Source organism: Notolabrus celidotus, chromosome 9 (assembly GCF_009762535.1).
Source record: "Notolabrus celidotus isolate fNotCel1 chromosome 9, fNotCel1.pri, whole genome shotgun sequence".
NCBI classification, from domain to species: domain Eukaryota; kingdom Metazoa; phylum Chordata; class Actinopteri; order Labriformes; family Labridae; genus Notolabrus; species Notolabrus celidotus.
Window position 1 is genome coordinate 25,756,419 of NC_048280.1, and position 20,848 is coordinate 25,777,266.

Below are 20,848 nucleotides of genomic sequence, written 5' to 3' on the forward strand. Positions count from 1 at the left end.
AAAAAAATAAACAAGCCAATGCCGCAAGCCCAGACTGCCCCTTCAATACCTGCCAATATTTCTGTTACACAATCATTACTTATGCACTTATTTTGAAGCATGATTAATCTGTTACAGTTTGTTGAAGTAGAGTTCATTTTAAGTTGGTTTCCAAAAACCACACAGTCAAACAAGGACACCCATTTCTGACGAATTACAACATAGCATTGAGACCTTTTCATGGGAAACACATGGGAGGGAAAAATACTCTCCGAATATTACTTTTGACAATAAAAGGCGTCTGACTCATTGAGACGAACAGCATGCAGCAAATAAGTTTGCTGAGACAGGCTTTTATAACCGCTGTCAGACACAGTCAGGTCTTATCAGAGGAAACGTCTGGCTATTCAACAGCACAGTGTCATCATTCCAGGCCACACCAGTCAGCAATGATCAGCAGTAAAGTGGTGTGAGAGAGGTCAGAGGGCATCACCCCTGCGGAGAGGAAGATTAGGTAATAGATTTACAAACACAACTTCTCTTTAAATATGTTCTACTTTCCCAAGGAGTTTTTATGAAGCCCAGACCTTCTCCCTGCTGAATCGCAAGTATAATCACATCTCCTCTGCGTTACAAAATTAATGGAGACAGCCATTCATTCTAGTATTAATAGCTCATCTTAATAGCTCAATTATTTTTACTGCCACATTTGTGGATGTACACTTTTCCTGAATTTGATTGTTAAATCCACTGAGAGGAACGGAGGATATTCAGGTCGCCCACTTGAGCTTGTCGAGGCTAAAAGTCAGGAACTGGAATAAAATCAGGGTCATGTCCTCATTTTAAAGTTGTTCAAAGCTTTCTTTCAAGCTTTGGGCTTAAACACGAGTATGACAGACTTTATCAAGGCTTATAGAGGTGTAACGGTGAGGCATTTACTCTGAGGGTCAAAGCCTGTGGAGAAGCTAATTTCCCAAATCCACTTTTACAAAAGTCGACAGTTGTGGTGAAGAAGAGGGAACAGAAAGCTGCTGAAACATGATTAATAGTGTCACGCTAAACTGTGCATTGAAGGATCTTCTTACTGGCAGTCTGATATTGTTTTATAATGAAAGATGTTTTACAGGGTAATGTCAGTTCAAGCAGATGACTCCATGCTCTCTAGGCTCTAATAGCTGCAAGAAGCATCCATAATTTATATAAAACTATGTTGAATAAATCATTCCTGATTTTATGGGAGGGCTTAATTACTCGAGAGCAGATGAGGGTCAACTTTGAAATTCAATTTTTGTTGCACTCAAAGGAGGAGGGATTACTGGGCTTGGAGTAATGAACCATTCACAATAAAGTTTGAAGTTTTGTTCCGAGACCTACCACAAGGAGCTCAGCTGGACGCTTGAGTTGGCCCTGTTCTCAGGGTTATAAAGGCGATAAATCAGGACAGTAGACCATGCTGCAATAGTAGCTTGAGAAGAAAAAGTGTTATTAGAGAAGACTATGCAGCAAAAGTAAATCAGGCATCCAAAGTAGACCATGCTGCAATGGTAGGTTGAGAAGCTTAAGTATTGTTTAAACAGACTATGCTGGAATGCTATTTTAGCAATCCAAACCATTACTGAAGTAGAATACGCTGCAAATGAGGTTCAGGCAATCTTAAGTATCATTAAGTAAAGAAGACTATGATCATTTGTATTTTAAGTCATTGATATATTACTGAAGTAAAATGTTCTGCCATTGTTGTGGAGCTCCTCAAGTATTACGAAGACTATGCTGCAATAGTACTTTAAGCATCTAACACATCACTGATGTAGACTATGCTGATATGGTAGTCTAAGCTGATTAAGTATCATTAAAGCAGACTATGCTGCAAGAGTAGTTAAAACATCTCAACAGTCTATGATGTAGAAAATACTGCAATGGAGGTTGGAGCCTTTAAAGTATTAGTGAAATAAACTATGGTCCAATTGTAGTTTGTGACATGATGTAAGGTAATAATGAAGTAAACTATACTTCAGTTATCATGGGACTTCTAAAGTATTATTCAGGTATACTATTCTGCAGCAGTTTGAGCATCTAAAGAATGACTGAAGTAGACTATGCTGTAATGGTACTTTAAGATTTGTTAAGATTTGTTGAAATAGACAATGCTGCCAGAGTAGTTTGATTATCTCAAGTATTGTTTTAGTAGACTATGCTGTTATAGCTGTTTGGGCATCTAAAGTATTATTGAAGACACCATGGTGGTTTAGTTTTTTGAGCATCAAAAGCATTATTACCACTGGTCTGCAGTGTCATACCTGGTCACAACTGGAATTCACTGTAACTGGTACATACACATGCTTGCCACAGCACAAAACTACAAACATACCACCCTTCTTTATAGCTAGCAAGAGATGAGTACAAGTTGAAAGCCCATGAATCACTTCATAGTTCTCTCTTTACTTAGATGTTTGACCTTCAGTGGGCAGAGTGATATACTGGCCAGGTTTGACATTAGACCGGTGCTTACTGGTGGGTTTACAAAGGGGAGGAAGTCTGCCTGTGCTCATATAAAAATCAGACTCTGCTTGGGACTTGGACGTTCAAGCATGATTTGTGATATCACGAGTAGTTCGGAGGCCAATGATGGTTCATGTTGAAGCTTGTACAATGTGGAAACGTTGAACATCAAAATATGCTCCTGAGATGGCCATCTTTCCCTGCTTTACTTTAAAAACTAACAATGTTTGTATACTCATAGATTTCACATTTCATAGAGGGAAACAGAGTTGATGTAAGTTTGGTTATTTCTAACCTAATTTCACTTTATAATTTACAGACACCCCTTCGTTCTGAGCTTGCTATTTTTGTCTGGAGACAAAAACACAAAAGCTGTGTTATATGTGACATTTCGTAAAAGCTGCCAATTCTAACGTTAACAACAATTCACACTGAAAGAGTTTCAACTATTTGCATTCAGGCAACACTCCAATCCCTCACATTCTGAAAAGCTGGTAACAGAGTTATTGTTTCAGTGAAATTTTCAGACACTGACTGTCTACCTGCTGTGCTCCGTCTGCTGCACTGTCACTGTCATAACAGTGGCTGAGATATAAGACGGGGTAAAGAAACAAGAACTAGCTAACGATGAACACAGGCTGTGTCGAAGAAAAATGACCGTCCCACTGTTTTTTGAATATTTGCTCTTCATTCGCTCTTGATCATCTCTGAAGATGCATGCTACTTTGGTAGGTAATCTGCACCTTGAAAGGGAACTGGATGTACTTTGCTCTTCAACTGCAATATTGATTATCTTGGGTGTTCTAGCCTTTAAATTCCTTTAAAAAAAACACAAACATTTGAGATAAGCTAAAGTAAAGTTTTGATAGTTGGAGTCATTTATTGAAGACTACAAAAGCAGAAATGTCAGCGAAGAATGTCTTATTTTGATGGGGTGATGTGCAGGTAATTATGCGATTTGTAAGTATTTTAATCCACTGTGTGCTTTATTTTAATCTTACTCAACTTCTTTCCACATTTCTAAAGAATCTAAGAGAATTTTGTAATGCATGTGTGAAGCTTCCAGCTCTTTTTCTCTATTATTATGTGGTTCAGATTTTTATTTAATGGAGTAATTAATAAGCCATAAACAACATACATCAACTTAAAATATATTGTTGTGGTGCCTTTCATTCCCTTTCATATTGATAAACCTCCCTCTGACTGAATGCATCCATATAAAGGACAGAACAGAGCAGAAGCAATCACCACTGAAGTCTGGTAAAAATTCACCTTGAGGCACTTGTGTTATAAATCCTTGGAGAGTTTGTGAGCCCTCATTAATAATGAAATGTCAGAAAAAGTGATGGTGTGTGTGTGGCTCCTTCGAGGAGCAACAGTCAGGGTTACAGGGGTCCCCGACAGGAGCACCTGGCAAATATTATTCACCTCACAGGCTCAGCGGGATGTTCCTCACACTGACCAGTCACAGGACCTGGACTCTCACCAGGAACAATGATTTAGAGGCACTTACAGGTGACGCAGCAAGGGGAGGAGAAGAGAGGGAGACAAAGACAGAGGCTCACATTAATATTCTGCAGAGTGCCCGGACTGCAAACGATCCAAATAAGTGATTGTTTTTAGTGTGGAGGGTTAGGCACAATGTGAGGGAATGAGAAGCTGTTATATGCATACATGTGCTCGGTTAAAGCCTTGTCGCAGTAATTCTTCCTCTCATTTCCTTTAGATTATCCAGACAGTGACCGAGTATGCAGAATGCAAGCAGCTCCATACAAGAACTAGTTAACAAACAATGTCCACACTATACCAAGACATGGGCTAGATATTAATTAAACACTAATGTTGGATTGCAGCATCTAATAACTGAGAAATCTTCACATTTGAGGGGCAGAAATCACTGAATGAAATATTGTTCTTTAGAAAGTCAGTGAATTACATTAATGTTTGGATTCAAACTTTGTATATTAAGATTTATACTGGCCAACTTAACCTTTCAGTACTAACTAAAATGTTATGCGTCTACCACTGTGCTAGCAGCTGCTAAGGGCAGTGCTTATGGCTAAAGGCTAACAGCAGCTTGCTAGCGTACTTACAAAAACAATGCTAACCTCCTTAAAGCTGGGGTTGGTAGTCAGATTTAGATACACCTTTTGTTATACTGGTTAAAATTATCTTTATGTCCCAATTGGCAATCAATACATAATGTGTGTGTGTGTGTGTGTGTGGGGGGGGGGGGGGGGGGGGGGGGGGTAGACAGAGTCCTGAAGAAATGCTACATTGAAATACATGCTAGTTTTCCGTGACTACCAACCCTAGCTTTAAGTGCTATTTATATGAATGTATGATCCTGAGCGTGACTGAAAATCTGCTAATCAGCATTTTTTTAATTTAGCATTGCCCTTAAAAATAGTCATACCTCTCCCTGTTTAAATGTTTTGTGTGTTGTTATGAGTACATTCTAATTCAAACAGTCTGGTGTAAAATAAAGCTGATCTTTAAACAAAATGTGAACTCTCAATAGGTAAAACATTTGCAATAGAAGTAAATGTGATAAATTGGTTGTTACAGTGTTGCAGTAAAGGGCTCACAGCAGAGTTGGGACTCCTGCCTGTGTGTTCACACTTTGTGAAGATCTTTTTTTGCCATTACAGTGGCTCAGTGTGGAACAATGACGACGTCTTACCACTAAGATGCTTTCAAAGAGCCACCCCAGTTTTTGGGATTTAGCGATTTGTCATGCTGCAACTGCGCCAAAGTGGGCTAAGAGTGCTTTTTTTGCAAAGAGAGTGAAAATGCTGAGACTGAAAACAAAAAGTCCTACACTGTGTTTCTGTGTTTTCACCGAGCCTGATCAAGGAGGCTTTGAGTTTGCAGCTCGGTGTGATCCCTGGCAGGCTGAGTTCTTTCAGTTCAGCTCTGTTCTCCAAAGAACGAGGCTTTCTGTAAACGTTAGACCACACACTCCAGTAGATCAAAGACACCCCATTTGTTACAGTGAGAACACTCAGTCTCTTTTCACTGCGACAACTACCTAACATCTAGTCGGTAAAGTGAAGAACACTTGTGCTTTTAAACTGTGCAAAGTGATTTTCTTAAAAGCAACTCTATTTGGCCCTGCTCATAACATTTCTGTCAACTCAAGTCACAGGAAAATGTTCTTTATTTACCACTACACATTAACAGAGGAGGAAAGAGAGAACACATGAGAATTTAGTTCACATTTCAAGTGATGTGTCAGTGAATGTAACCAGGAGAAGGAGGACAGTCTACCCAGACACTGAAAAGAGGATGTTTCACTCTCATCCTGGCAGCAGCAGGCTGATGGGCTGAGGCAGACGACAATCTGACTGACCTCTGAGACGGCCCGATAAGCAAGCACACCAGAGAGCAGCTTTAAAGCTGAATCACTGATAAAAGAGTTTGATATCCACTTTAGAAGTTAAAAGTGTTGACTGACTGGATTAGAAGTTAAAAGGAGATGTGGAGAGCAGCTCTGCTACCAATGCCAGAGGCTGTGCAGAATGTTCATCACTGTAACAAGAAGGATATAGACAGAGTAGGCCAAAGCGCTAAAACACTGGAACAAAACCGCCTGAAAGTAGGACCAGGTACATGACCGAGGGATTAAACAAAGCGTTTATGAAGATGAACTGATCTTAACATTTATTAATAAACAGACATTTAAATTAAAGTAATTAATTTAGTCATTTCTCAGGAAAAAAGGCCACAACTTTGCTATTTCTAGCTTTTAACATTATGATGATTTACGGCTGTCCTCATTTAAATGTTGCAATTTTACGGTCTGTTTATGTTCAGAAAAGTCAAGTAATATGATGGCAGCAACTCAGGCTTAGGAATTCTGTTTGGCATTTTATAAAAAAACACAAAAAATGAGTAAATGTGAAAAATGCTTGAAAGGTCAAACAAAACACTTTTAAAAATGTGTTATTTTGCTGTTCTTTCCTTTTGGCCTGAGATATTTCAGCAATTTGTCAAGTCAGAGTATTTGAGAGTATTTCACCACTTAAGACTACTTGAGATGTGCATCATTTTTTTTTCCATTTTGTATCACTAGAAAAAAAGATGCTGGTCAGACCCACACATTGTATAAAACATGGATGTAGGTGATGGATGTGAGTGACGTCATCCACTGGTTTCTGAAGCAGAGTTTTGAAACCAAATGGTGGTCGGCATGTTGGAAATACTGACTCAAACTTACTTTTGGTTGACGTACCAAAAAGCCAAAGAGGAGGAGTTGTGGTGGGCCTTAAGCCTCCTGGCTTACGGGTACAACTCACCCACTTGTCAGTCAAGGAAGCCATGCCGGTATCTATAAAAACTCAAAATACCTTCAGAACAAAGGTGTTGAAAAATCTTTACTCTCTGTACGATGTGTATGAATAGAAAAATGATGCTCTTCAGACCAAAACTGTATTAGTACCAGGCTGTACACATGTTAATTCTGCTGTACAAAGGGACATTTTAAAATGGTTGGTAATAGAGTCTCCCTGGCTTTTGCAGACGGCCTCAAGTGGAACCTTAGTAGAAGAAGTTAGAAGTTGCAAGTATTTAGTACTTCGGCAGAGCATCATTTATCGATATCGGAGGTTGCTGCTAGGTCAGACCTCATTAATGACTTTTGAAGCTTACGAAAGGCATCCACCTCTGTTTGTTCTATTCAGTAAACAAACAATTTAGTCAGATTATTGACAAAATCTGCCATAATTGATTATTTATCAAAATAAGAGAGGCTTCACAGCAGCAGGACAAAAGCATATTTGCAGTATTCGTGCAAGAGTGAAAGACCGGAGAATCTGTACAGCTGAGGGTGTTATTATCCCCCCACCCTCCCTGTTTGTCACTTTCCATCAGGAAAATGCTCCACCTCTCCCTCTGTTCCTCTTCACTCCTCACCTCTGTCAGCTCGCCCTCTTCGCCCTCCCTCTCCACAGCACCACTCCAATCCCTTTCCTGTCAACATCCACGTGGAATTCAGCCAGCTGGTTGGGGCTATAATGGACCCCTGTGTACAGTGACACTCTCGCTTTGGCTAAGCACCATTTTGATTCTGCTAATGACTAATTACACTGATTACAAAAAGCTTCAAGAGGGAGGGACGTGCTTATTATCAGTAGAGCATCATATGCAGCATGTCTGGTACTTGTTTGGATTGATAATTCCTATAATTACATTGTCTCAGTCATATAAAAACACATACAGTGTGTCAGCCAACATCACTGCGTTCGCACTCAAAACTGTACAATAGGTGAAGGTCGCCATATTGACGTCATCCGCTGCTATGTGGAACTCTCTAACAAAGCCCAAGTGATGCATTTTGCCCGTTTGCATCTTGTTGCTACTTCATCTGATTTTATTTATTTAATTTTGTCCACCATGTTGTTTTTTGAACGCAGAAGCGACCATATATACATCAGGGAGGACACATTATGATTTTATCCCTCATAGGCCATAATAAAAGTAAATTAAGTATACCCTGATTTATCCTCCCTTTAACTCTACACAGTAAAGTAATTTAGCAGCTCGTCAAGATGATAAACTTAATAGAGTTAATTGTTACCCAAGCAAAAAATGAACACAGAAGTAGATTTACTTTTCACATGGATTCATATTTTTTTTTACCTCTTTATCCTATCAATGGAGTCGCCCCCTGCTGGCCATTAGAAATAAGCAGGTTTTAGGCACTTACTCATTGGCCTGACTTTTTCAAACTAGAGGTTATGTCATAGACTGTATAAAATATGGACGTACCATGACGTCACCCATCTGTTTCTGAAAGCGCTGTTTTGAAGCCAATCATCGGCGGCAGCCATATTGCTGCTGTGATGTGTGCGATCGTGACGTTAAGAGGCGGGCTTTGAGTCTCCTAGCCAACAGCTACTGTATTCCCGCCTGTCAATCAAGTCAGCCGTGTCTCTCATTGGAAGACTCGTAATCTCAATATCTTCGAAACTGCCTCGCTAAAAAACTCACCCCCCGTACAGTGTGTGCCGATCGAGAAATGAGATATCAAGACTACTTACGCCTTTTGTACCAGACTTTAAACATATTTATTTCTGCTGTAAAGATCATCTTTTTTGAATTGGTGTGTATGTGGTTTCCGGTACTTCCGGAGCCAGCCTCAAGCAGATCCTCGATGAACTACAGTTTTTAACACTTCCGCATTGGACTCATATTTTTAGACCGGAGGTTGCCGCTTGGGTTATGTTGACTTTTTACATGCGGTCTGTGTTGTATAGACTGGTAGACACATTCAATTTTACAAGTACATTCACTTTTAAAATACCTGCATGCCCCGTCTCGTTTCTATTCCTTCTCATTTCTTGACATTTCTGGTCTAAATGTATAAGTCAGAGGCTTTGGTCTCCACTCTTTGCTCATTCTGCTTTCTTCTGACGCATGTGGGACTTCACAGTCAGAGCTGATGCATACAGTACTTGACCTTTAGTACAAACATAGCAGGACTCCTTTTTACAGCTTCCTCCCACAGACCACCAAAACAGTTCCCACACACTTTACTACATACCAAACAACATAAAAGAAAAGCAACCTAAAGCACCATCCTCTACAACAATCTGCAGCATTGCATGCGCTGCGAGTTTACCAGCAGGTATCCAGACCACAACCACAGTGGCTGGTGTTTGCCAGCTTCACACAAAACAGACATGAGAACACGTTACTCTCTTCTTTCTCTTCTGCCACTTTTCACAGTAATTAGTCAGGGAGGGCCGTTAGCCGAGGGAAACCAGCCAGAGGAGAGGAGGTTCTCACGCCTGTGGAACCAAAACAAACAAAGCTCTGCTCCGACAACACAGCAGCCAACAGCTGCTGATAGGGGTTATCTCTGTAGTCACACATGGGCCATTACACAACAGCCAGAACGGAGTAACGGTAGTGAGCAGAACAACAGCAGACACACAAACAGAGACGTAGAAAAAAAAAATGTGCACATTCGGTCTTTTTAAATTTGATTTTAGACATGAATTAAACTTTTGTTTTGAGTAAGGAAATGTAACACACCCATTCACAGACAAACTGTATTTAAGAGGTACATTAAAAAAACAACATATTCCAGATTAAAATTAAGTCTGCTAAATGGTGCACATCTCCCTCTGTGGTGCACTCCAACATGTCCCAGTCAAATATTTTAGTGATAGGCATTTTTCACTTTCTTTAGCATTCCCACAAAGCATTGGCCACTAACTGTTATCGACTTGAAACTTCTTTGATCAACTAGTTTCACTTAAAGATTAAAGGGTAGTGAAAGTTCCATTAGTGCATTTTGCATTTCTGTGCAACATCACTTGCCTTGAGCCTTAGCTCTTTAGCAGCTAGCTAGTCCAGTTCACTGGCTAGTTGCTCACTTTGTCTTTGTGCTGTTTGGTAGTTAGCAGGTGGTGTTCAGTCAGTTTTTATGCTTTTTGTACTAAATAGTCTGTTTGTTTGATTATTATTTATATGTCAGTAGAAGGTTTTTCTATTTTACAAGCAGAAGCACTGATTTCCACTGGAAGGCACAACTTGTGTAAAAGCTGCTGTTAACCTTACATCGCTCATTCATGACTCAAGCTGTGGAAACAAAAAAATAAATGCAATCAAAACCAGTTCTGTACTCTCTGTGCTGCCGGACTAAGCAACAGCTAACACCATTGCTTCCGCCAGCTAGGTAATCTCTTGCTGTTGAAACTTGGGCGATGGGGTTTGCCTGCCTAGGAAAACTATAATGTATGAGACAAAGACTCAAAACGAAAAATTAATTTAGGTTTGACTTTGAAGATTAAGATATTTAATGTAAAGGTAGGACATGTTTGATGTGATTGCAGGTGCATTTTGATAATATTGTCAGTTTCATTAGCTAGGTAAGTAATATATTCTCTTGTGAAGTGAATGTATTGTTTTCTTATGCTGTGGTATGTCTACTTACTATTTTCTTGTGCTTTTTTGACCACTTTTACCTGGTAAAATCCTCTTGATGTAATATGAAATAAAGCCGTAACACAAATAAATAGAATCTGTCGTTATTGAAAAAAGTATTATGGTTTTGAATTCAGTGTAAACTTTATGAATTAATGTTGTGCTTCCTTTACTTACAGGTATGGTCTATGTGCCACCTTTCCATCATGAGAATAAAAAATTACGTGGGAAATGCTTAAAAGCCAGGCAGCAGAATCCAAAGCTGCAGTGTGAAATCCATCAGGCAGGCCACAAGTGTTGGTAAGTGATGGAGATGGCAGATAAGCCTGTGTGTTTTGCTATGGGAGTGGGTGTAGTGAAAGGGGATCAGTCCACAGCAGTGTTTAGAGGTTCAAAGGCCCCTCTGGGGAGGAGAATGGATCGATCCACCTTGGCCGGGAGCCAATCCTCTCCCTGCCTTCAGCCAGATAGTCATCCTCACTATATATAAGCCTCTAAGCCTTCAGTCATACTGTATATACAGAACACAGGAGATCAGGATTTCAAAACAGACTGGGGCTCTTCCCCAGTAGTAGTTCCTGGAGCTCCATGCCCTGTGTTTTTGATTTCAAACTAAATACAGATGTGTTTATTTTACTCCCTACAGACAGGGGCCTGCTGCATCGTCTGTGGTGCGTGTTGTCGTCATGATGCTGTGATTAAAGGGAGCCATGGAGATTAACTATGGCTGCTGTCTCATTAGTCAGAGTTACTCTGCCTCTTTCCCACCCACAGGAGCCCCTCCCAAACCCACAGGAGAGCAGGGCACCCCGACACAGCCTGCAGGGAAAGGACACCAAGCCACAAGTAACACAGCTGGCAGGGTGCACCGTCACACACGTCAGCAAAGTTACACACATACCCACACACACATACAGGGGACACAGAGCACTCATAACTCTCTTCACAGCTCTTGCCAAAACACAGCTTTAGTGGACGAGATCACTGGCTTCATGACAAAATGGGGTTTCCCCACAGGGACACTCCATAAGCCTGCAGCGGAGCAAGTGGCTGCGGGTGACCTGCTGAGCTACAAATAAAACAAACATCCGTTGTGAAACAGCTACATCAAACTCTGCATTTAAACAAGCTGTTCGAGGCCCTTTGTGCAAACAACAGGGCAACATCGCCACAGCCTGCAAGCTAGGCCTCATGGGAGCTCAAATCGATGGTTGTGGCATGACAAAAGTTAGCCCATGTTTGGGGGAAGGAGGGGGGGGGGGGGGGGGGGGGGGAGTAGGGATAGGAGGCAGCAGGCGACTGGGCTGCTGTTTGTCAGGCCCTGCAGTGACAGGTTTATCCTGGCCGAGGGGGAAGGTAACACAGCCGACGGCACAAGGGCCGATAAACGTCAGGCCTGGCCTCTGGGCTCTGGTAATGGCTGACAAAGGGTTTGGTGGCTCATCTTGTAGCCAATCAACCCCAGACACATGTGTTGCACTGTGCTATGTTCTATCAAAGGGGATAACACCGACATGGACAGCAGAAATCCACTTAGACAGATCCTAATACTACAAGACTTCCTGACTGTCATGCAGTAACACAGCCAGTGTCAGAGTCAGCATTTCAAACTCAAAAGAACCTACAGTCATAAAGAACAGAGGGCTTGTTTAGAGGGTGTATAGGCTGTATACTGTTTTTAAGTTGGGATCCAGGCCCTCTTCATGCTATCTATAGTTCTCACACCTGCTTTCGTACCTGTGTGTTATATATAAACAAGAACACTTACTACTTGTCTGGTGTCTACATTACCCTTTTTCTAAGAACACTATAGGCTAGCTTAAATATAGCAAATGACCCTCTAAATGGGTCAACACTGAGAAAAAATAAGGATGTACATCATATAAACTTAGAAAATGTCACAAAAAGTTTACTGTTTCCCAACTGAGCAGTGACTGATTGAGAATAGTTTTATTATGCTGTGGTGTGTACTTACTATTATCTGGTGCTTTTGTGACCACTTTTACCTGGTAAAATCCTCTTGATGTTATATGAAATAAAGCCATAACACAAATAATTAGAATCTGTCTTTATTGAAAATAGTATTCTGGTTTTGAGTTCAGTGTAACCATTATTAATTAATGTTGTGCTTCCTTTACTTACAGGTATGGTCTATGTGCCACCTTTCTCTGGTGGCACACAAAAATAAGGCTGCAAGTCATATAAACTAGGGAGGCACCGATCCAATCCTGGTATCAGATATCGGCTAGATCGGACTCAAAAAGCTAGATCGGATATCGGTGACAAGGGGCCGATATATAGTGCCGATCTATAAGGCAGATCTATTCAAAAGGCTCTACAGTTTAGATACATGTCACGCTTCTTTACTAACAACTCCGCCGGAAACTTGCAACATGTGCAGCGGTAATGTTTCGATGGATGGCAGTCACGCTGAAAAATATAATGGAAGCCCAAAGGAAGAAGTTTACGTCAGCTGTAGCCTACTGCAAAGAAGCAAGAAACCTTCTATTAATGGATTCAAAGTGTGAAAAAATGGACAGGATATTGGATTTAAATTTTCCGGATCCTTGAAATAAGGGATTTCAGCCTCTGGTTTAGCACTTGGAACCCAGGTGCAGTTCACCATCAAGTCAGAAAAGCCTGAAGTTGCCAAAACATGATTCTATCCTCACATTAAGGAATAGAGACTGTTAAATCAATACCAGGATTGGATCGGCTAGTATCGGTATCGGCAGATACCAAAGCCCAGGTATTGATATCAGTATCGGGACCTAAAAGTGGGATCGGTGTATCCCTAATATAAACTTAGAAAATGTGACAAAAGTCAAAGTTTACCGTTTCCCAACTGATCAGTGACTGAAAAGTCTAGATTGAGAATAAATGGCAGGAGTGCAGGCCATTATTCCTTGAAAAAAAGACAAATCAACCAGTTGGCTAACATTGGTCAACAGCAAACATTAGCATTTTTTCACTTTCTATTCTAACGTTAGCCATCATATTGATTTTAGGCTAACATTAGAATAGAATAGAATGTACTTTATTACACTATCTAGAAATATTTGTCTTACTGAACATGCCTGTTTTCTTCAAAACTCTTACTGCTGACTGTATTCTTAGATGCTGACCAATAAAGAAGTGTTGAGTAGGTAAGAATTGTGATGTACCTTGTATGCATAAAACCTTTAGTTGACATTATAACAACTCTTGAGTTTCCTCCTTGTCAAGTCAGAGAAAAATAGTCAATTAGTAAGTACAGTGAATCACATCCGATGAAATAAAAAAAAAAATACTGACACTATATTCTTTAAAATATGATGCTATAGTTATTTAAAAAGGGGAAAGTACACAGTTTTCCCAAGACCACATACCGCAGAGTTTATAGCTTGTGTTAGTCTGTTACACCCATCTGTAAATGGGTTTCCATAAAAACATTCACAGAAGAAAATACACTGCTAGAACTTAGAACAGCTGTGTGTATTTATGTAGCTGAAAAAATAATTTTAGTTTGACAGTTTTGTCCATAATTTGCATAATTTGCCAGTTATTTTACAGACAGGGGCTGTTACAGTGGGGCAAAAAAGTATTTAGTCAGCCACTGATTTTGCAAGTTCTCCTACTTAGAAAGATGAGAGAGGTCTGTAATTTTCATCAGAGGTACACTTCAACTATGAGAGACAAAATGAGAAAAAAAATCCAGGAAATCACATTGTAGGATTTTTAAAGAACTTATTTGTAAATTATGGTGGAAAATAAGTATTTGGTCACCATCAAACCAGCAAGATTTCTGGCTCTCACAGACCTGTAACTTCTTCTTTACGAAGCTCTTCTGTCCTCCACTCGTTACCTGTATTAATGGCACCTGTTTGAACTTGTTATCTGTATAAAAGACACCTGTCCACAGCCTCCAACAGTCAGACTCCAAACTCAACCATGGCCAAGACCAAAGAGCTGTCGAAGGACACCAGGAAGAAAATTGTGGACCTGCACCGATCATGAGAACGGTGAGCAAAAATCCCAGAACTACATGGAGAGACCTGATGAATGACCTGCAGAGAGCTGGGACCAAAGTAACAAAGGCTACCATCAGTAACACACTACGCCGAGAGGGACTCAAATCCTGCAGCGCCAGACGTGCCCCCCTGCTTATGCCAGTACATGTCCAGGCCTGTCTGAAGTTTGCCAGAGAGCATATGGATGATCCAGAAGAGGACTGGGAGAATATCATGTGGTCAGATGAAACCAAAATTGAAATTTCGGTAAAAACTCAACTCGTCATGTTTGGAGGAAGAGGAATGCTGAGTTGCATCCCAAGAACACCATACCTACTGTGAACCATGGGGGTGGAAACCTCATGCTTTGGGGCTGTTTTTCTGCAAAGGGGACAGGACGACTGATCCGTGTTAAGGGAAGAATGAACGGACCATGTATCGTGAGATTTTAAGCCAAAACCTCCTTCCATCAGTGAGAGCATTGAAGATGGAACGTGGCTAGGTCTTCCAGCATGACAATGATACCAAACACACCGCTCGGGCAACAAACGAGTGGCTCCGTAAAAAGCATTTCAAGGTCCTGGAGTGGCCTAGCCAGTCTCCAGACCTCAACCCCATAGAAAATTTGTGGAGGGAGTTGAAAGTCCGTGTTGCCCAGCGACAGCCCCAAAACATCACTGCAGACCTTTACAGACCTCTCTCATCTTTCTAAGTAGGAGAACTTGCAAAATCAGTGGCTGACTAAATACTTTTTTGCCCCACTGTATGTAGCCTATGCCGTTTCTTCTTTAAAGCAATGTGAACTCAATCAACAGATATGTATCAAATGTAAATGAACCACTTTAAAGTGATAAAAGGTGACATAATGCAGGTGCATGCCAGGTCACCTTCTGTGTATCCCATGTGTCTCAGTGTACCTCCTCGGGGCTCTGATGTTACATGACACCTTCAACTGAGAGACTCTGAAGGAGAACTTTCAAGCAAACATAACCTGTCTCCACAATCCTTATGCAAAATCACAATCAGACACATTTTTTTTTTTACAATCGACTCCATCATTGTGATGTGTAGACGAGTCAGGTGTGAAGAATAAATCAAGCAGCTGAGATTTGTCCAAGGCTGCCTCTAACAGATGTCTGAAACCTCCCCCATATCTCTGCTTCAAACACTGGAACAGAAGGAAGGTGAATCCACACACAGAGGCAAACACAGAGTGTGTGTTGAGGTTTGGTGGAGTACAGCGAAAACATCTGGTCATATTTAAAAAGGCAGCAGCCATTAGGGAGAATTACAATCAACCAAACACAGACTGCTGGGTGGATTTTACTCCAGAGCAACATTTACTACTACTGTTGTTATTAATGTTGGAGCCAATGTGTGGATTTTGATTTCTCTTTACTTGACACAACAGGTAGAAGAGGGATTATGTATACTACATATATGTATTTCTAACATGGAGACTGTCTCAAAGTGTGCACAAAGCTAAGGCTCCAGGTGATTCCTGCCAGGTTTGAATTGAAGCAAATGAGTTTTTAGGTGCTATAATTTCATTTGTAGAGGATTATTGGAGTGGTTTTAGTGTAGACGTTTGAAGAAATACTGGTGAGAATGGAAAGAAATTGAAAATAAATGAATCAATTAATTCAAATTTGAGACACTTACGTCATTGGCTAATAGCCATTGCCAAGTACATGAATACAGAACTCTGTTACTTATTTAAGATACATTTACTTTGACAAAAGTAAGTCTCTTACTGCTGTTAACATGTTGCTTCTAAAGTAATCTATCCATAAATGAATAAAATGTGGGATGATTCAAATCAGTGAGATGAAAAATTTACTGTGACACCATTTTAAAACAGCAGAGGGTGTTATCTATGTTTTAATACTCTTGTGCACAAATGCATGGTGGTAGCAGGCGAAGGTTTAGCAGGTGAGGATGCACTTCCAGTGTTTCCCACAAGTCGGCAACACCTGGGTAGTCCGAGCATTTTAGCATTTTTCTTTTTTTATCCATACAAGATTGTCATCCATCATAGGTAAACTAGTTGATTATCCATCTATCTTTCCCTTTCCCATTCTCTCTCACTCTCTCTCGACTTCTCATAGATGAGTCATGAGTAGTGTCTAAACCTGCTCTGCAGGTAACAGAGAGAGAGAGAGAAGTAACACACGTTACATAACAGCATATGCCTCTTTGGGGTGTGCTATCACGTCAAACATTTTTTCCTGTTTTTGTTCTTTTTGCTGTTTTCACTTTGTGACCTCACGATATGGCAGGAGTATCTCTGGTGTCCTTTCAAATTAAAAGCACGCATGTTAACAAAATAGAAAATAAAGCAATTTAGGTGTGAGGCAATAAAAAGGCAAAATAAAAGCATCACAAATAACAGTTAAATGAAGTAATCTCTTCTCTAAAACTTGAACATAAACACCCTCAAATGTATTGCGAAAAACTGTATTGTGGACTCAGCATTGTGAATCATATTCTATCCCAACTTTGATGTATAATTAAATCCCAAATGAAAATACTGGTCTAATGCTATCAAGAAGAACTCACTGTAAATATAAAACTGATGAGACTTTTTAAAGGACCTTTCTAGTATTTAAATCATGACGGATATTAGTTCAATGTCTTACATGTGTACGATTTTTCCATGCATTTTATAGTTCTTGCATCCTGTGGAGTAAGCAATAGGCAGGAATCACAGGCAATGAGTCTTCATACCATAATGTACAGTAACTATCAAAACAATCATTGTTATTTTTCCTGTCCTTTAAAAGGAAATTAATAATTTCAGATTAACACAATAATCTGTGCGGCGTGTGTAGCATCTCACTCAGCTCCAGCACCCATCTGCCTGGTGAACGCACAGCCCCTCCAACATGGTGACATTTGGCAAGGTCATGGCATTCCAGCAGCCGCATAAATACACTCCAGGGTGAATAATTTATTGTCACAATGTTGTCATCTGGCTGTTTTGTGTCCCGTTTGTTGAAACACCTCTAAACTCAACCTGTGGCTCGTTTGCATTATCCCAAAGCAGATGGGACACCCATGACTGTGATTTATTCTCTTGAAAGTTACATAAGATTTGTGTAGAAACCACACAAAGATTGCTCTGTTCAAAATGGTCACAGAGTGACATGATCTGAGGTGAGGGTAGCAAACACAAACTATTAATCTATGTGTTACAAACATTAGAGCCACTGGGGAATCAACTACTTAATGTAAAGATGACTATTGTGTTTACATCTTCATTATCTCCTTTGACACCCAAATCAGTGTCATCTGCATACACAATCAGGAAACTTCCACATCTCTTACCTGTATCCTGTCGAAACTGGTGCATGGACTGCAGGTCAATGACGTAAGGGGAGAGTTGTCCATCCACCTGCCCCAGGACTACAGTACCCCGAGCGTCCCCTTTCAACACGTTCTCAATATGGTGGCAAACAGCTGCAGTGTAGGGCCTCCATCTCCCGTGTTCGTTCAGCCACTCCCAGACCACCACCCGGGCCAGATTCTGAGGTGGGTACCCCAGCCCATTTACGGGTGCCAGCAGCCCTGTTCCTGGACGAGCCATCTCCTTTGCTGTGACTGAGCTTGTCCCTGGCTCGAACAGCACTGCAACCTTGTCAGTCAGCTGACACACTGGAGCATGTTGATCAGCGCCAAACAGAGAAAAAAGCTTGAATCAGCAATTAAACAAGTTAGTCCTCAATTATCTCATGCTGCTTTCAAGCGAGCAGCTCATCTAGAGCCATCGTCTGCAGGTACTCTGTGACTGCTGGCGCTTTGATCAGCCAAAAAGCAGCCACTGTCCTCTTGAGTCTTGCCGTGTTTGAAGTGGCAGACGTTGATGATGAAGGTGATGATAAAATTTGCAGTTGTAGCAGTCTCAGTGCTCAGCAGCCAACCACAGTAGATCAGCAGCAGGAAGACAGGCTCTCTGAATAAAAGACAAGAAGCAGAAACATCCTGGTAAACAAATTCTGTGATTTCTCCCTTGAGTTGTTTCTCATCAGACAGACTATGTCTCTGTGGAGGAGATAAAAACATGGCCAGTTCTGTGCCAGAGTCCCATTAGTGGCCTGTACCTCTAGGCAATTCTGTTTACTTCAAGTGCAGTGACAAATATTGTACATGAGCCACCCCTGGGCAGCAAAATAACTGTCATTGCCATCAGATTGGAGTAGAAGGGGGCAATCAGTGTGCATTAAGAGCCAGATCATAATCCTAACAGACGGAATATCAGACATTTTGCACATAGAAAGCTGCTCAGGTACAGTAAATGAAGCGCAAGGGGCACTCTCTGATGCTTTTAAGATATCTAAATGGCATGAAATCACTGTAGTACAAAACAAACATCTGTTTTTTTCGTGGAATGCATAACACGCAAGACTACATTGTGTCGATACAAACCTGTAGGCTGCAGTTATGTTGCCACACATCTGTCAGGTAGAGGCTGCATCTCAGGCTCCGACCGAAAATCAGATTGCAAAAGAAAAAAACGAGGTGCAAATGTGAAAACGCACCTGTCGTTCACAGCTGTGACTCGTACGTTTCCGTTTGTCCGTAGAGCTCAAATGTTTCTCCAGAGCCTCCTCCTGCAGCTCCAGTAATCCAGTGTTGTTGCAGAAAAAAACAATACGTCGTTTTATTCTCGTGGATATGCCACAGACTACAGCAGCTTGTTGGTCCGCTGTGTTAAAGTGGGTGCATGCCCCAGTTGCTCGGTGCTCAATGTCTGATGTGCAGAGACACTCTGTGCTGTGCATGAGGTCTTCTGCCTATAGCGCCAAACAGCATGCATTCAGAGGGCCATTACGCATCTCCTGCTCCCGATAATCACGCACAAATGTCCAAGCGCACCTGTATGGTTGGCCGTGGAAAATTATCAAAAGTGTCAATATCAAGAAAACAAAACTGCTTCACTTCCGGTATGATATGAGATTTCAAAATAAAACCTCAGTTGACACGATTACTCTGAAAACAGAGTGAAGCGTAATAGACAAAGAGATACCGGATGTTAACATTAACCAAAGTTGGGAAAAAAAACGCTCTTTTGCCAAATAAATCATAAAGAAAATAATTTAAAAATGTAAATGAGAATTGAATTAAATATTTGTATCGACATTAGGTGAATTTTATGGCATATCAAGAGAAGACCCCCTGCTTAAACTGAAACTGTAATTGTTGTGGCATACAGAGGGATGCTGGTAAGCCTTTATAAGAAGCAGAAATGAATGCACTGCAAGTTCATTCATAAAGCATAGCTACAGAGCAATACAAAGTGCAGGGGTTGCCTTTGCCCCCTTGAAACTTGATTTGCCACCTTTGAATTCTAAATGATTGGATATCTGCCTCATCAGATGTGGGTATAATGCAGACAGCATCTACTTGTATTGTGTTGCAACAGGCTGTTAGTAGTTTTCCCATGCATGAGATTCATGCACATTTTCTTTGGTTGGTACCGTTAATTGTAGAAACACAAATCACACGTTAATTCCATAAAACATTAATGTAGGAGACAACTCATTCATTGAATAATGCATGTGAGCTCTTGCACATTGTCTTACTGTCAAGTGTTTGTCAGTGTTTCAGGAGGCTATACTAAAATGACCAACTTATGTAGTTTTGATAGATAGAAAGTGTGCAGGAGTTTGCTTGTATTTTTTTTGTAGTAGAATATTCATGTTGCCTCGCTTATTTGTCTTTTTAAAGCAAAAAATCTATTCACAGGAATATAACAATTTTCTGTTATATTCCATGAAGTATATTATACTTCATGCAACCCTTGATAAGTCAGTGCCCCTGTGTGGCCACCCCAGAAAACAGTCTGGACACGCCTCTGGATGTGGATTGTGACCCTGTAGTCTTGCTCTGATGTTGTCCAGAGAAACTGTTAACGATGTGACATACCTGTTTGAACTACTTTTATTCATTAACTCATCCTGTTAGTGTATCACTTAAGTACCTGAAAATCTGAACAAAAACTAACTTTTGAGCTGGGTCTGAATAAAATGCAAAAAATATGGCTATTTATGCGTGACATAAATGGAAGGATTAGGCAGCAGTGTGTCTTTTCTCAAATCAGTTAGTGTCTTTCAAGGTAGGATTTTATTTGAACTCTGCATGAAAGACTTGACTTCTAGTGCTTGTCATTTTATGGTTGGTTAGAATGGATACTGGTTCAAATTGCAATAAAAATTGGTGTGAATTTCACAAATGTGACTGACAGGACTGTTTCGAGGAAAACTGTGACCAATAAAATATCTTACAACAGCACCACCTGCTGCCGAAATAATGTACCTACAATGGAATGTGGGAACATTTTAATATCATACATCTGACACTGATATTGCTTTTGTTTGAAATGCAGCAGGAATTTTAGACTTCACTATAAGTGGGTCAAACAAATGTATAATATTGAAAGTGGGATCTGA

The 20,848-nt window shown here is 40.6% G+C and overlaps 1 protein-coding gene across 2 annotated transcripts in view; it reads right to left on the reverse strand.

Annotated features, from left to right (window-relative positions):
* dtx1 (deltex 1, E3 ubiquitin ligase) overlaps positions 1-19,317 on the reverse strand; it is a 64,924-nt gene extending 45,607 nt beyond the window's left edge. The window contains exons 1-2 of one of the 2 annotated variants that reach the window (XM_034692679.1): positions 18,938-19,317; positions 17,727-18,351 (exon numbers count right to left, since the gene is read on the reverse strand). In XM_034692679.1, coding sequence (XP_034548570.1) covers positions 17,727-17,985 — 259 coding nt within the window. In that variant the 5' untranslated portion in view covers positions 17,986-18,351; positions 18,938-19,317. Of the gene's footprint in view, positions 1-17,726; positions 18,352-18,824 lie in introns of both variants that reach the window. The other variant, XM_034692680.1, reaches the window with a different exon arrangement.
* Between the last annotated feature and the right edge of the window lie 1,531 nt (positions 19,318-20,848).